This window comes from Trachurus japonicus, chromosome 8 (assembly GCF_045865225.1).
Source record: "Trachurus japonicus isolate A0001 chromosome 8, Traja_1.0".
NCBI lineage: Eukaryota > Metazoa > Chordata > Actinopteri > Carangiformes > Carangidae > Trachurus > Trachurus japonicus.
Genome location: NC_140914.1, coordinates 7228871 through 7245276, shown reverse-complemented (window position 1 = coordinate 7245276; position 16406 = coordinate 7228871). Strand labels below are relative to the sequence as shown.

At 41.9% G+C, this 16406-nt stretch overlaps 2 protein-coding genes across 2 annotated transcripts in view; both read right to left on the bottom strand.

The window, feature by feature from the left end:
- Nucleotides 1–8646, bottom strand: part of LOC146982486 (xylosyltransferase 1-like) — a 44843-nt gene extending 36197 nt beyond the window's left edge. Inside the window, exon 1 of the mRNA XM_085783501.1 lies at nucleotides 8171–8646. Coding sequence (XP_085639627.1) covers nucleotides 8171–8479 — 309 coding nt within the window. The 5' untranslated portion in view covers nucleotides 8480–8646. The remainder of the gene's footprint in view (nucleotides 1–8170) is intronic.
- Nucleotides 8647–11905: 3259 nt separating this feature from the next.
- Nucleotides 11906–12991, bottom strand: LOC146982485 (uncharacterized). Its single transcript, XM_085785370.1, has 2 exons — nucleotides 12880–12991; nucleotides 11906–12553 (listed from the first exon to the last, which is right to left on the bottom strand). The coding sequence occupies exon 2, from the start codon at nucleotides 12528–12530 to the stop codon at nucleotides 12018–12020; it is 513 nt and encodes a 170-aa protein (XP_085641496.1). The 5' UTR covers nucleotides 12531–12553; nucleotides 12880–12991; the 3' UTR covers nucleotides 11906–12017.
- Nucleotides 12992–16406: the final 3415 nt, after the last annotated feature.

The following is a 16406-nucleotide window of genomic DNA, read 5'->3' as shown; positions in this document are numbered from 1 at the left end:
GTGTGTGTGTGTGTGTGTGTGTGTGTGTGTGTGTGTGTGCAGGACGCTGCTGCAGGACTGTAAGAAGAAATGTCCTCGAGCGATTCTGGCTGTGATTTTCTGGAGTTTCTCTCCCTCACAGATCTTTCTAAAAAGCCGTGCGTTTTTTCCCAGAAGCCCCTGCATTCCATGGAGACGAGCCACGGCTAAAATACCACCGCTTACCTACAAAGGCATCATTCTTTATTCCTCGTACACACACACACACACACACACACACACACACACACACACACACTGAGTCACTGCTTTCTTGCTGTGCTCTTGTATGAGTCAGTTTGCTCTCCTCCTCAGCAGGTCCTCATTCACGGCGCCTGCGCTGCCTTCAGACCTCCTGCTGCTCCACGATAAAGGCGACAGAGAAGAGACAAGAGAGCCCGCTCCCTCGGGCGCCCGGGGCGAGAGACATTACAAAGAGGCGAGAGAGAGGGAAGAGAGAGGGAGCGACGGGAGGGAGGGGAAGAAAGGAAACCTGTTGCTTTGACATCTGTTGATTACAAGGCCATGTTCACACTGATGGGGGTAAATATGAAAATGCAGCGTTTAAAATTCTTCCCTAAACGTTTGACGACTTAAACTGAACATCAAACAGGAAAAGTTTTACTTTTGGCTTAATGGTGGTTCATGAACAACAAAATACTGCAGTTGTGCTGCCGTCGATAGAGCAGTGTGGTTTGATAGCTCCAATTATAAATCTGATGGTATTCTACATTTCTCTCATACAAAAAAAACACCCCACATGCAGCCTGAAGCCATCAAACACAACCCTACGACTTGTTCACCTAATGCAACCAAGTCATATCGTCCCAACGACTGCAAACAGATTTCCATTATATAATTAAAAAAACAACTTAAACTACAGCGAGCATCTGTTTTAATCACCCACAGGTTTCTGAAGAGTGAGCTGCTGCACTGTCGCCATCATGGCAGCACTTGGCTCCGCCGCCTAACTCCTGGCTATTCCAAAAACCCTCAATTCTGCTTCAACATTGAAGCCTTAAAGGGCCCATATTATGCAAAATCCACTTTATACTGGTTTTGTAGTGGTTCTGTTGTGTGTCCCGTGGCCTTTCTCTGACGCCTGAGGTGAAAAAAGTCTGTTCACTCTCTTAATTGATTGCTTCACTTGTTTGAGATCTTGTCTCCAAACCGGCCAGTTGGAACCGCAGCTCCACTTGAAGTCAAGAGTCAACAGTAAAAAGGGAAAATTTACATTTTTTCTGACAAGACAATTGTCTCATAAACTAGGCTATTCAATTTTTTTTTTTTTAAATTGAACAACTATTGATCATTCATTCGATCAGTGCCCATCCCTATTTCCAATGTCAACATTAGCACATGGTGAGAGAACCACACCCTCTCCCCACGACGGGTGTGGAGTGGACATGGTTTGCACATCTTATTTGCATTTCAAGGTGCAGACACAGAAACGTTCTCAGGAGAGCCACTTCTAGATTGCTGAGATTAAGAGCTGCAGATTGATTTGGGGGCAATACGCTACGAATACGACGTGGTTGGACAACTTAGACCTATGTGAAATGGTTGAAAAACAGCATAGTATGGGACCTGAAATGTAAATGTTGGACATTTTAACATGGGGACTGTCGGGGACTCAATCTAGTGGTCATTAGAGGAACTGCAGCTGCTGGTTCTTCATTGTTAGTTTCAATTTTGCTTGGTTTCATTGGATAGAGTCAAATGAGAACTTTCATGTACTCTCTTCATCTCACTCTGGCTCCAACAATGAGACCAGTTAGGTGCTCACACTTCTCCACCACGGTGAAAGGATTCATGGTGCAGCTTTAAAGAACAGTAACGAGTGTGTGTAGAGAAAACACCTTCATATCAGGCAATAAAGAGCTCTTTGACCAGGCTGCACTCAGCATCCAGTCCCCAGCTCTGACTAACTTGTGTACACTTGTGTACATGGGTGTGTGTTTATACTCGGTGTACCTGTGGGAATGTAGCACAACCTGGAATTTATTGCTGCTGCCCCGTGTGTCAGGGTTTTTAAGAGAAACAGTCTCGTCTGTACGAAGCTACTGGAATGGTTGAGAGTTTTCATGAACATGCAGCAGCTAAGAAATTAAAATCCAGGACTTCTGTAATAAACAAAAAGCTATTTGTTCATTATTTGTTAATTACTCATTCAGTGCTAACTTCCAGTTTGCCTGTCTGAGCTCTTTGCCACCGTTCTTTCACTCCTTCGCCTCATTTTTCCTCCGTTACTTCAACTTCCTGCTCTGATTAATTTGCAGAGTGAGTGATTCATTACCGAGCTGAATCAGACGTATCCCGACACATCTCGCTGCCTCGTGAACAATGAACTTTGACGACCGGTTTAATCGATCACTTCCTAAATATGTAGCTATATGATGTAGTGCCACTAAAGCAGAATAAGCCTTTTATTTCATCAACATTTAATGATTTGTTCTGACGCTGCCAGAGGCGTTCCTGGCGCTGCTGTGTTTCAGAAACCCAGCTGTAAAAGCTCCAGAGCAGAAATGAGACGTTTATATATCAAACTAACAATCCACCAACCAGACTCCAGACACGCTCTGTTCACAGCAGGACTAAAATAAATATAACATTAAATATAAAAATAGTTAGGATGTGATTTTTGTTGGGGCTACAACTAATGCATTTTCCCTTAAAATCTGGAGAATTTGATTTGCAGGTTCAGTCTCTGTGGCACCGAAATGCTTCATTTACAGCTCCTGTGATTTGACTTTATTCATATTTTGATTAATTGCTCCACCCTCATTTAAAGAGAAATGAAAACAGCAAACAACTGTCATTTACTCTTAAAAAATGACTATCTATCAACCAATTGATTGATTAATCAGCTAACTAACCACTAAAGATGTGTGAAGAACAACGACAGTGTTCCTCGAGCATGAAAAAAAACACATAAACATCTTGTTACCATGGGACTCATAAAAAAAAAAAAACGTTTGTCCCCTTTTCATCCAGAACATGTGTGAATGGAAAGCTGTGAAACCATGTAGCTACTGTAACTGCATGTGAGGATCATTATCTGCTCTGTGTGTCTCACTTCATCCAACCATGGAGTGAAAATAAATACTTTAGAAACTGATCAGTTTCACAAATACTCAAGAAAAAAAAAAAACCTAGAATAAAACATCATCTCCCTGAGGAACTGAGTGGAGCTATGTGTCTAAACAAAACACTGAAAATAGAGCTGGAGAGACAAAAGGAAAAACAGAGGCAGATGGAGAGACAGAGAGATAGAGGGAGAGGAAGCTGAATGGATGATGTCGAGGGACGAGCTGGTGCTGCAGCAGCTCCGTACTCACAGGACGAGCCGGGATTACAGCGAAGGATTTGAGTCTATCTACGGACTACGGCAGATTTAGACTGAATTATTGTATTAAAAAAAAGAGAAAACATAAAGCAGCTTTCTGGGTTTAACATCCATGTGTTTTTACAAAGTCACTAATAGAGAGACAGTGACACTGTGACGTGATGCCGGACAGAGGGATCATCTGGGACTCTGAGCCCTGCGCTGCTGACTGGAGGCAACTCCAGCGTCAGGACTTCACAAACATGAAACTCTGAATAAGTAGTACTTACTTATAATTATGTATGACATTATGTCCATTAATGTGCACTGTCCCATTCAAATAAACAAATAAAGTAAAGTAAAAATAACTCCAGTATAGTTCAGAATATTATGGGATAAGTTACAAAAATGTTAATAATAATAATACAGAGTTTCCAATTGGACACATTTCACAAGGAAGAGAAGCTCGTCATGGGACCTCAATTTGGAAAAATCTCCATGTAAGTGAACGGGAGTCAACATTTTATTTCATGATCCGATTGAATTATGTCATGAGAAAAATATACGACCTCTACCTATTTAAAACATTGTGTTTCATGCCAAAAAATATGCAGTTTGCAGATAATAATAAGATAATAATAAGCAGAACTGAGGTCCCATGGCGAACGTTACTTCCTGCTTCCTTTTAGGCTCTCTATTATGACATCATAGTGAGTTGGACATTAATTTTTTTACTATCCTGACCGACTTTGAGGTCCTGGACCTCCTCCTGTGCTGCTAATAACCAAGATGGCTGCCGCTGATGTGTTCAATCTGCCGCTGCAGCAGTAGCTGCAGGGCACTGGATGGACGGTACGGTGGCCCTGAGGGCTCAACACACTGCAACTTGAAGACACAAAACAGAAAACAGCTTCATCAATCTGAAAACATATGTGTGTGCTGCAAAACGCACAAAAAAAGCACATGTTTGTAATATTATCTGAATTGCGTGATATTGATGTTATAATAAACCAACAGGCGCCAGTGTTGTCATACTGAAGAAGGTGTTTTCTTGAGTTGCAGTGAGTTGAGCCCTCAGGGCCACCGTACAATGGTTAAAGAAACAATGCTGTTGATTCATCCAACAGTAATAATTTAATAATCACTAACACACTAACACACTGACACACACACACAGCTGACAGTGTGTGTGTGTGTGTGTGTGTGTGTGTCAGAGCAGACTGACATCCTCACAGCCAGGTCAGATCAGATTAGAGGATTGGTTTGGTTTCGCTGATGAGATTTATACTTTTTAATCTAGTTTGGATTCTTCAATAATCCCTAACTACTACTGTACTGTATATATGTGTGTGTGTGTGTGTGTGTGTGAGTGTCCATCCAAAGGTGCGATGAATGTGTGAGTTGTGTTACCGTGGCGCCATCCATGACGGCTGAAACACACTCAGACACCTGTAACCCCCCCCTCTCTGTGGTCAGGATAGTGACAACGCTGCTTCAGTGGAACCACAACTTCTTATTGCCTAACACCAAACTGAACCTGATCCTAACATGAAAGCACGTCCTCACTTTCATTATGCGGTCTATAACTCAAACCACTAACACACACACACACACACACACACACACACACACACACACACACACACACACACTATATAAAGTGGTGGGAGGTGCTGTTTTATTGAGCTCCCTCAAACGACGTCCACTCTTTTATTGGAAAGAAGATGCTTCTTCCTGCCAATAAACATGCACACCAGCACACACACACACACACACACACACACACACGTACACGTACACACACACACACACACACACACACACACACACACACACACACACACACACACACACAGACACACACCAGACCATCAGGCGGCGCCACACGCTGCAGGTCGTCTGTGTGGAGGATAAATTACAAATTAGTTTGGTGAAATGTACAGTTGTGTTACTCGCCTCTGCTTCCTGCTTCACCACATGTGTTGGTGTGTGTTTATATGTGTGTGTGTGTGTGTGTGTGTGTGTGTGTGTTTTAACCCCTCCCACACACACACCAAGCAGAGGAGACAAGTTGACAGCTCATGACCTCCAGTGCAACAGAAGCTTTTCAACAAGTGTTAGAAACCAGTGATGAGCAGACATCGGCCTCAAACATCAGAATGAAATATCAACGCTGCCTGACAACAGACACACACACACACACACACACACACACACACGGTGCATGGGGAGGTGTGGGAGGTTTAACTCCGCAGCCAATAGCAGCGAAGGTAATCCTGGATAGTACCAGTACAGTACTCCTCCTGGACAGGACCAGTGTTGTAAAGTGAACTAAACTTTTTTTTTTTAGGTTGTAGCAACTCAATCAAACAGAATCTGAACAGATGTGATACAACAACGCACAACAACTTAAAAATGTTAATTCTCAGCTGAACTAACCATCACAGTCACAGTTCTGACTCCACTCATTAACCCTCTGATCTCAGTCTCAGTGAGAAGAACCCATGTGCAGGTGAACTCCAAACTGCCTCCGATACAAAGTGTTCAAACCAGATTTTGAGGGATCAGTTAAAGAGACAACAAGTAGTTTGCTTTTGGTTATAAAAGAGTCTCATATTAATGTGGATGAATCTACAGTATGTTACCCACACTTGTTAATGGGTCCATTTTTGATAAATATATCGTTTTGTCTTTATAGTTATGTTGTTATTATTATTTAGTGGTCGACTCGCCCAGCATTTCCTAGTTTCGGTTTCCCGGCGGGTCATGGGAATAACGCCGCCGAATCGCCGTTTATGGTCGGAACTACGACGGTATCTGATCGTCTTTGAACCTCCGACTTTCATTCTTGATGAATGAAAACATTCTTGGCAAATGTTTTTGCTTTCATCCGTCTTGCGCCAGTCCAAGAGGCTCATGGGAAATGTAGTGTGAAAACACTTCCCTTTCCAAAACTCCTCGTTGTCCCTTTAAAATATAAATTAATTTGGGACCAGTGTGATAAAGTAAAGTGCATTTCAAGCAGAGATTTTCAGCTCATGTTGACATTAAAACTGATAAAAACATCTGTTTCTTAGACTTCATGTTATCTCCCCCCTCTTTAACACAGCGTTTTATAGCTCTACGTCTGTTTGTGGTGGTTTTGTGTCGTCCTCCTCCTGTGTTCAACCTCATCTGCAGAAGTTGAATCATCTCTGTGCAGCTCCATATCTCAGACTCTGACCTACAACCACACACACACATGCACAGCACCAGTTGGTTTTGTAAACTCACACACCCTCACTCACTGTGGTTTTATCTCTGCTCAGCTGTGTCTTCACATCTCTCTCTCTCTCTCCTTTTCTCTTTAATCACTCGTCCAACTCTCACATCAACTTTTGCTTTTGTTTCATTTGATCCCGTTTTCTCCTGCGCCGCCGCCTCGCCCCGTCTGTCTTCACCTCCCAAACTCCTGTCCTATAAAAAGTGCTGGCATGTACCTCCAAGGTTTTAAAAGCCAATATCTGTCAGGACGTACCATGGCTCACACTCACACACACACACACACACACACACACAGAGGGAAGATCACAGGGCATCCGCCCAACTGTAATGAAAGGCCATAAAAATGGATCCCTGCAATATAACCCACAGCTCCCGCTCCCTCTCCCTCTCTCACACTCAGCCACATACTGAGCAGCTCATACAGTTTGTTCGTGTCTCAGTGACATGTCAGAACACCTGGATCCCAGCAGGTGAAGCAACACACGTACACACGTAAACAACGTATAGACACTCCTGTATATGTGTACTATACATCATGCACACTGTGATGTAGCCTACATTACACACACATAATCCATATAAAGCCTGGTAGGTGATGGAGAGGATGCATACTGAGCAGAGGCTGCAAATAAAAATATGCATGACTTCTTTTTACAATCTAATATCAATGGAGACTACTTTACATTTATATATAGTCTATAAAAAAACAGCTTCATCATTTCTTCAATGCCCAAACTGTCAGTTCAGTCCAGTGGTCTCTCTCTCCTTGAATCACAAACCCAAGTCAGGCTGACATTTAAGTTTTATCCCCTGAAGATACTGAGGATACTAATTCAGTGCACAGTGCAAACCTTAAATGGTTGGTACGGTTCACAATTAAAGAATTCATAACAATATATTGGCCATCTAACATTAAAAAAACCTGCGAGAATAACGTTTTTAAAGGCGACGTTGCACCAAACTCTGTTTATAAACCACACAATTATAAACTCGTCCTTTGTTTCCGATTATTTAACATGTCTTGGAAACATGTCTGATTGTATCTTAAGGACCTGTCTGCTTCATTCTTACAATCGGTGAAGATATTATCGATTAATTAGGACTCAATCCATTAAAACATAAATATTTTTGATGATGCTACTTGTCTGTCGCCCATTAACTGGCAACACAATGAGTTTGACTGCAGGTTAAAGTTCATTCATCTAAATACCTACTGTTACACACTGCTGGGCAGTAGCTGCAATTCTTCTAGTTGTGATTGCATATTGTGCATTAATCGACACCTTACATTGGCAGTGTGCTCCTCCTGACCCACGGCTGGATGGAGACTGTTGATGCAAAAAGCCAAAACAACAGGCGAGCAGCAGCTGCAGCCGCCGCTCAGTAGCATCCTCTCCTCGGCTACCATGCGGCTGCTTCCCCCCCGGGGGTCAAGCCAGCCCAGCCAGCCGCTCGTTTTCCAGTCGTTTTAATAAGCATGTGTGAAATCTTAATTAAAAAACCCCACACACTAAGCTTCACCGTGAATATCCGAGCAGGTAGAAATCACTCATTCAAACCTACCGCCTGCAGCTTGTGCCGGACGGCCGCCCTTCCGAACAGCGGCGGCGGGTTCGGGTTCGGGTCTCCCCTCTTCAGCAGCCCCTTCCTCGGCTGCTCCCTGTCGGCTTTGTTGAGCCCCGCGGCGGCGGCTCGGTGCTCCTCTCTCTTCTCCCGGCTGCGGGCGCCTCCGTCCGCGCCGGCTGCAGAGTCCAGGCTGCTGAAGTTCCACACGATGAGGGTCTGGACCAGCAGCACGGCCAGCGCGGCCAGCAGCAGCGCCGACCGGGAGTGCCGCGCCAGCCTGCGGGCGCACGGGCTGCTACCGTTCATCTTCCTCCTCCTCCTCCTCCCTCCGGCTCAAGCTGAGAGCCCCATCCGCTAAACGCCGACAGCGGGGTATGAATGCTCCCCTACGCGGCCTGAGAGGGGCTACTGGCAGGCAGAGAGGAGGAGGAGGGAGGGAGGAGGAGGGGAAAGGAGGAGGGAATTTGGCAAAGGCTTGAAATGAGGAGAGAGGTTTGGAGGTGTGAGGCAGCAGCAGCAGAGAGGACACAGGGGCCCTCATGTGGCCACCACAGAGTCCACAGTTTACAGAAAGCGCTTATTTTCTCATTTAGAGCAAATGACGTCGCTGCAGTTTGTGAACCAGTAGTGAAGTACAGAAGCGTCATGAGTGTGAGCTGCAGGGCCGGAGCCTGCTGATCAGCGGCCCCGGGCTGCAGCTGAAAGCCAGTGGAAATAGTCGCCTACTAATGCAAATATATGTAGCCTATAATCTAATATGAAATCTCCTTTTATATTCAACATGTAGGCTAGTAGCCTGCATTTTACATAAACCACAGCATCAAAATATATAAAAGCAATAAAACAAATAAAGCCAAAATATAGCTAGACCTCACAATAAAATGTAAATCCAACACTCAACACTGAATGCATAAGTCCTCGATTTGAATAAGTCTCATACTGTGCTCTATTTATCCCCCAAAAGCAACAAACGCACACAAATATTTCATTGTTATCCACTTTTTTTTGTTGTAAAATTAAGAATTTTTAACCATGTAACAGAATTTTTATGTGTAAAAAATCACATTAAAGGGACAACGAGGAGTTTCTATTTGGTTATAAAAAGTCTCACGTTAATGTGGATGAATCTACGCTACCCACACTTGTTAATGGGCCCATTTTCAATAAATATATCGTTTTGTCTCTATCGTTATTTTGTTATTATTAGTGGTGGCGTAAATGCTGGTCGAGCCGACCAGCGTTTCTTTACTTTCGGTTTTGTGGCGAGTCATGAGAATAACGCCGCCGAATCGCCGTTTATGGTCGGAACTACGACGGTATGTGATCGTCTTTGAACCTCTGACTTTAATTCTTGATGAATGAAAACATGAGTCCGTCTTGCGCTTTCTTTCTTTCTTTCTTTCTTTCTTTCTTTCTTTCTTTCTTTCTTTCTTTCTTTCTTTCTTTATTAGGATCCCCATTAGCACCTGCAACAGCATCGGCTATATCGCTGGTCAAAGAATTTCACGGTGCGCACGGAGGGTCATAAATGTAGTGTGAAAACGCTTCGCCTCGTTGTCCCTTTAAATAAAGAGTTTAAATGCAAAATGCAGATTCAGATGCATAAAGAGGGGTAAATCAAGAGGACAGTCTGTCAGGAGTAGCCTATAGATAGATAAAAGAATAAAAATCTGTAAGAAGATGGTGAACATGGTGGAGGAGGAGCGGAAGCTGTTGATCTGCACATGCACATTAGACAGACAACACACAAAGGTTCAGTGGTGCGACGGATCAGATGATCCACTAATTGTAATTGTCGGAGCATTGTTTGGATGAGAACACACACATTCCCGTCATATATGCATACAAACAAAGCCTCCTTTATATGACCTGAGGAAATGACGACTGCTCCATACATTCTGTGTCTCCAGCCATGCAGTAAACACACACACACACACACACACACAGACACACACACACATACTGTATATGCATATATGCAATATGCTCCAGCAGCTTTGTGGATCCTGCTCCGCTCCATCATTGCTCGCCCACTAATACACTTTCCACCAGATTAGTCTGATTTCATGCATATTGCAGAGAAGTGCCAGTGATCTAATTGAATGAACATCTAAAAATAGAGATGAATTCTTCCCCTTTCGATCCTTTGCCCCGTCTCTCTCTCTCTCTCTCTCTTCGGTCTCTCCCCATCTCTTTGTCCTTCCAGATGCTTTAGTTCAGACGTCTTGGATCTGGAGCTTTGTCCTCCAGCAGACTCGGACTCAACTTTTATCTCCCTTCATTGTCTCTCTTTGTAATTTATGTCCTTGGGTTTTGTCTCGTTGTGTTAATGTGCAGGGGTGGAAAGAGTACCAAAAAAATCTACTCAAGTAAAAGTACAGTTACCTTGATGAAATTTTACTCAAGTAAAAGTAAAAGTACTGGTGTAAAAATCTACTCAAGTAAAAGTAAAAAGTAGTTCATTAAAAATTTACTCAGAGTAAAAGTTACTTAGTTACTTTTTTTTTGGGGGGGGGGGGGCTATAATGGCCAGAGATTGGCCTCACATTCTCCGTGCATGTCTCTGTGTTCCAAATGTGTCCCTTCTCCATCGATACACTGGTCTCCATCATCTTTTAGCTCCTGTGGCACCAACTTGATTCTGACCTTCTGACGCTGCAGTTGTCCAGAGCCAATCAGATGGACAGTTACATTTACTGGCCTAAGGTTGTCACGAGATCATGATCATGATACTAACATTTTCAACTCAATATTGACATTAAGGAAAATATTCGATACTCAATACCATTTTCAATACGGATAAAAAAAAAAGAAAAGAAAAATCTCTCTCTCCCTCTTTCACTCACACACCTGTTTTTTTTTACTGTCTTTCCTGTCTGGAGGAGGAGGAGGAGGAGGAGGGGGGGGGGGGGGGGGGAAGAGAGAGAGGCGGCAGCAGCGTAGCTACTTTTGACAACCCACACAGAGTTATATATTTTTTACTTTGTAACTTAAGCTATTTAAAATGTAACTAAGTACATTTCTTCCAACAATATGTATTCAAGTAAAAGTAAAAGTACTGATTTTAAAAATTACTCAAAAAAGTACAAGTACACAAAAAAGCTACTTAATTACAGTAACTTGAGTAAATGTAACTCGTTACTTTCCACCCCTGTTAATGTGTACTTCCTCCAGGGGTTGTATGGCCCAGGACAAAACAGAATTTACCCTAAGTCAATCTAATTTTTGTTGCCGTGTTTCTTCAAAGTGAGATTTCATTATTGTCTAAATATGTCTGCTCTTTACTGACCACATCTATAATATCTATTTAGTCTGTAATCCACAATGCAAAAGTGAAATATTATGACGCTGGAGTAGTAAAGATAAGTAACAGCAGCAGTAGTGTGATTTGTTGTCGGCTGTGCAACAAATTGCCCCACAAAGATGATAAGGCATTGACCCTTGACCATCAGCTGGACTATTTAAAGTAGGCTATCTCTTAAAATGACGTAGTATAGGTGCATTTGAATTAAACCAAATCTGTCTTCAGATGGATTGTGATTTTGCACAGCTCTTTTTCCATGTAAATCAGCCACTCTTAGATGTTATCTCTGTTACATTGACTCTTATCTGGAGGAAATAAAGACAGTAAACAGTAAAGTCCAGTGACGTCTGTAGCAGCTGACAATGTTTCTGAAAGGTTTAGGGTTACAACAAACGTGGAAGAATGAAGACATGAAGACACTCGGATGAAAACCAGACACATTTATTTTGCAGGTTACAATGACACAGTAACAAAATACAATGTCCAATATATAAAAATATACTTTAACATACAAAATAAATTGGTCACAGCTCAGATAACTCACATGTAGCCTCGAGCACCATAGCCAAAGCTCCCTGCATTTGACACTGGGATGGGGTTGATGATTTTAATGATCCTGATTCTCCTGGGGTCCCAGACACAATCCTCCTCCAAGCCGCTCTTCACCATCCCACAGTTGGGCGGCACCCAGGCAGTGTCATATCCGTAGTCATGCCAGGTCTTCTGTTGTGGATGGCCCTGATAATTGATGGCGATCACTTTTCCCACGTTGACTGAAACCTTAATGACGGCCCTGTCATACTCAGGGTGATCAATGGGATAGCGGCTGGCTTTCTCCAGGTCTCTGCTGAGGTAGACACCAGGACCCAGCATCAGCTTCTCACCTGAAGACTGACAAAAACCTGAGGCCTTGATCATCTTGGCATATTGCCGGGTGGTGCCGTGGTACATGACATAGGTTCTGCCCTCAACTGGCTGATGCTCAGTGGGGCCAAAGTGAACTGCCCCTGGAGGCAGATCAAAGTCGTCTTCAGCCCATTGGAACCGGCTCATGTTGGTGTTAGTGGTGTTAGTCACTGTGGAAAGACATTAAAGGAAAATTTTGATGGAAAAGAACTGATCATCCCTAAAAAATAAATAAAAGAAACAACAACAACAAAACACATGAAAGAAACCACAAAATTCTAAAAATATTTGATGACACATTACAATTTGAGGTTAGTTTTAGGTTCTGGATGCGTTTAGTTTAGCTTGGCAAAAAGACTGAAAAGAGCAAAGGGAAACTGTTGTTTATGGCTTTATTTAGAGGATGTTCCTACTGCAGACTAACATTAACATTATTAACAACAGTGCACGGTACAATTGAATCAATGGGTTAAAACAGAAAGTGTTTCACACATACCTTGTCCGAAGTTCGTCAAAGAATGCAGATCATGAGTTCACTTCGCTTTATATAGAACTGTTCAGACTTTGGGAGGAGATTCAACAAGCATTCAACTTTTTACTTTCGTTTCCGTAGCACAGTTGACTTTCGTTTACAGTCAGACAGGATATATTTATTTAGGTGTGTCTGTTTGAGAGCCAGCTGTTGGCAATTAATGTTGCAGATTTGAACATGGGACTTTCCGGGAGATCTTTGTCACGGTGCAGATGCATCTGTAGTTTTACAGATACATCTGCATAACAGTGGCGATAACTGATCAAGAACATCACTGAGGAATGAGGAAATGGTTTTAGTCCCTGGGAACAAGCTTTCCTACCACATTCCCTAGGTTTCGTTTTCATTTGGCTCACATTGAGCAGCTAACAATTTATGAACCTAATAAAAAGGAATACTAAGGTATTTTCCGATATGGGGTATTTCCCATCAATGCGGCCACTGTGATTTTGCTACTGAACTACCAGCAGAACTGAAATCAGCCCCAACTGTAAGGACTTTTAAATCCAGGTTAAAAACATTTCTCTTTTCACTTTATCTATTTAGTTTTTTGTTTTTATGCTGTTTCATGCTGTTCTTTTTTTTTTTTTTTTTTTTTTAAATCTTTTGTCTTTATGTAAAGCACATTGAGTTGCCTTGGTATGAAATACACTATATAAATAAAGATGCCTTGCCTTGCCTTTGCCTTGCCTATTGTGCTAACTTGATGGAAAGTAAACACTGTGCTTGATCTGTGTGCAGGTAAAGCCCTGAAAACCATGCAAGCAGCATACCTGTGGCAAACTTTACTGACCTGAGTATCAGACAAGCTGCAGGTGGACTAGAGTCGACATTACAGTTCTTGAAGAGATGACTCTTCTTTTCTTTTCTTTTTTTACAGCTGTATATTTTAGTGATGGTTGGCTGCCTCATTGTTGTGGTTCTTCCAGGATTAATTTGACCTTTTAGACTTTAAAGACTTTCACATATGGAACTAGAAAATGCAATTGGGTTACTATTCTCGGATTTTGTATGATGAAGTAGTTGGAGATGGGAAAAATGAAAAAGAAAGTGGAAGCTGCATAAAAGTTTAGATGTGACAGATGTGAAACTGGGTCAAGTCTGTGTTCACACTGTGACGGCTGCACGCAAACTTTAGTTCAACTTGTGTGTAGCTGCATCACCAACACACAGTTTCTCCCTCACAGACAATGCAGTATCAAACATGCCATGATGGCTGTGACTCATCCTTAAACACTCAAACAATCAGCATGAAGTGAACAAACTGATCCATCTTGAGCTTCACGTCAAACTTGTTTTGTGCTCAGCAATGTACTGCTCTAATTTTCTGAAGCCTAAACAACTAAACTGAAAGAGACAGAAACACTTGTCTGACTCTTTGATTACTTAAAATCCAAACGCCTAACTATTAAAATCCTTCATCTGGTTAAAACAGTTGAAAAGGGCTGAGTTATAAAACAGTGTATATCACAATATCACATAGGTCTGGTCATATTTCAACATTTCAAAGTGGATAAGTGAGAGATGAAGGTGTCTGAGATCTGCCTTAATGGAGATGTGAAATCACAAAGACCAAGAACATCTCAAAGCCAAATGAGACTAATCAACCACTGACAGAACAGGATGTTCACCTGCAACTATGAAGAAACTACTGATCAAACTCTCTGCTCCTGCTCCCACATCCACTGCATCAACCAATGACACATAAACCTCTTTGTTTCTGCCCGAACTCTCTGCTGAAAATTTACCAAAAAGATCAAGTGTGACACATGATGAGTCACCAGGGATGATGAAGTTCCCCTGCTCTCTGCATCACTGCTTCTTTCCTTATTTTGTTTTTGTGACGAGTTGACGTCTATTTCTGACGTCTAATCCAGAGTCTTTGCCCTCCATACTGTCCTAAAATGCTCTATAACAAAAAACTTTCTTTTTTTTCCTAAAACAGGCAGTCAACAGGACAATAAAGAGAGAGAAGACACACAAGAAAAACAAAATAAAGTAACATCAATCAAATAAATGGGGATTGGATATGTCCAGATTAATATAAATCTTAAGGAGCATAATGTATGCGATTTCATAATGCTTGTGTGTAAAATAACTTAAATACATCCGCACCTGTAGGAGAGACCGGGGATTGTTGTCACATTGTAATTATCTTCTCAACCAGAGGGGGCAACTAAAAAGTGGAATACTAGTTTTCTTCCTTTACATGGTCAGAGGTCATATCCTGGCTGAGAAGACAATAGCACGTTGTAAGATGAGCTAAGCACCAATTAACCATTTTGCACAACCCAAAGTAAAATATATCAACTTTATATATTTCAAAACAAGCTGCTTTCAGATAAAAAACCTAACAGTGATGCATGTGGACTTGTTAGAGGAGAGATTAAGCTATCCTGTCATACCTCAACCATTGTTCTATTTTAAGATAACTTTAAGCTAGAGCTAGTGTTAGCAAACATGGTAGTTTGGGGCAACTTGTCTCAGTCATTTTGGGGTAAGTTGTCACATGTGAAAACATAATTAATCAATGCTTTCTTTTTTGTAATTCAGTTCTATCTGGAATTTTGAGCTTAAAGTAGCACTATCGCAAATACAGCAGTAATAGGAATACAAAAAACTGAAATATGCAAGAAATGGGTCCAGTGGAGCCATAATTAAATGCTGAATTCCTTTTTGTTATGAGACAAGCCGGCCGGCGCTTAGCCCCACCTCCTGGACGGCATGCTATGTAAAGAGGATGAGGATGTTTATATCTGATACGCTGCACCACTGGCCCCATCTAGTGGCCAAACAAAGAATTGGAATTTGCGATAGTGCTACTTTAAGGAAGGTAAAACAGGTATTTGAGGCTGAGAGCCAAGATAGTCTACATGCCAGCAGTTCCTAAGGACTTTAATCCAGTGCATGTTGCATAATATTTTATGTTAACGTTTGTTCAGTGGCTGTGTTCAATGACTTTTTCAAGCTCAATGATAAACATTTTCTGTACCTAACTTCAATGTTCACTTTCAAGTAAAAAAAGAACAACAACAATAATTTTGCTCTTGTTTAATTAGTTGCAAAATCCAGTGTGACATCTTAACCCATATAGTGAGACAATTTACCCGATGGTGGGGCAACATGTCACATATTTGATTGCTTATAACTCTGCACTGACACAAGATATAAAAATGACATGGATACAAAATATATACCTGAGACATTGGTCTTTCATCTGGCACACATTGTTTTATATGATGAATTGATTCCAATAAATATGTAAGAGTGTAAAAAGTGTGACAACAACATCTACCTGGTCTCCTCTGCCCAGGTCCTGCTTGTTGTGAGACAGCTGTGTTAAACATGGAGCCACAGCAGCACCTGGATAAAGAAACCTGTGCTCACACCATCAGCCTGTGAGTAACTGGATGCAGAACAGAAGAATTAGTAAAGGGTCAGTTACTTTCTCTGTGTCACCTAAGAGCACATTTGCCATCCTGACAACCACC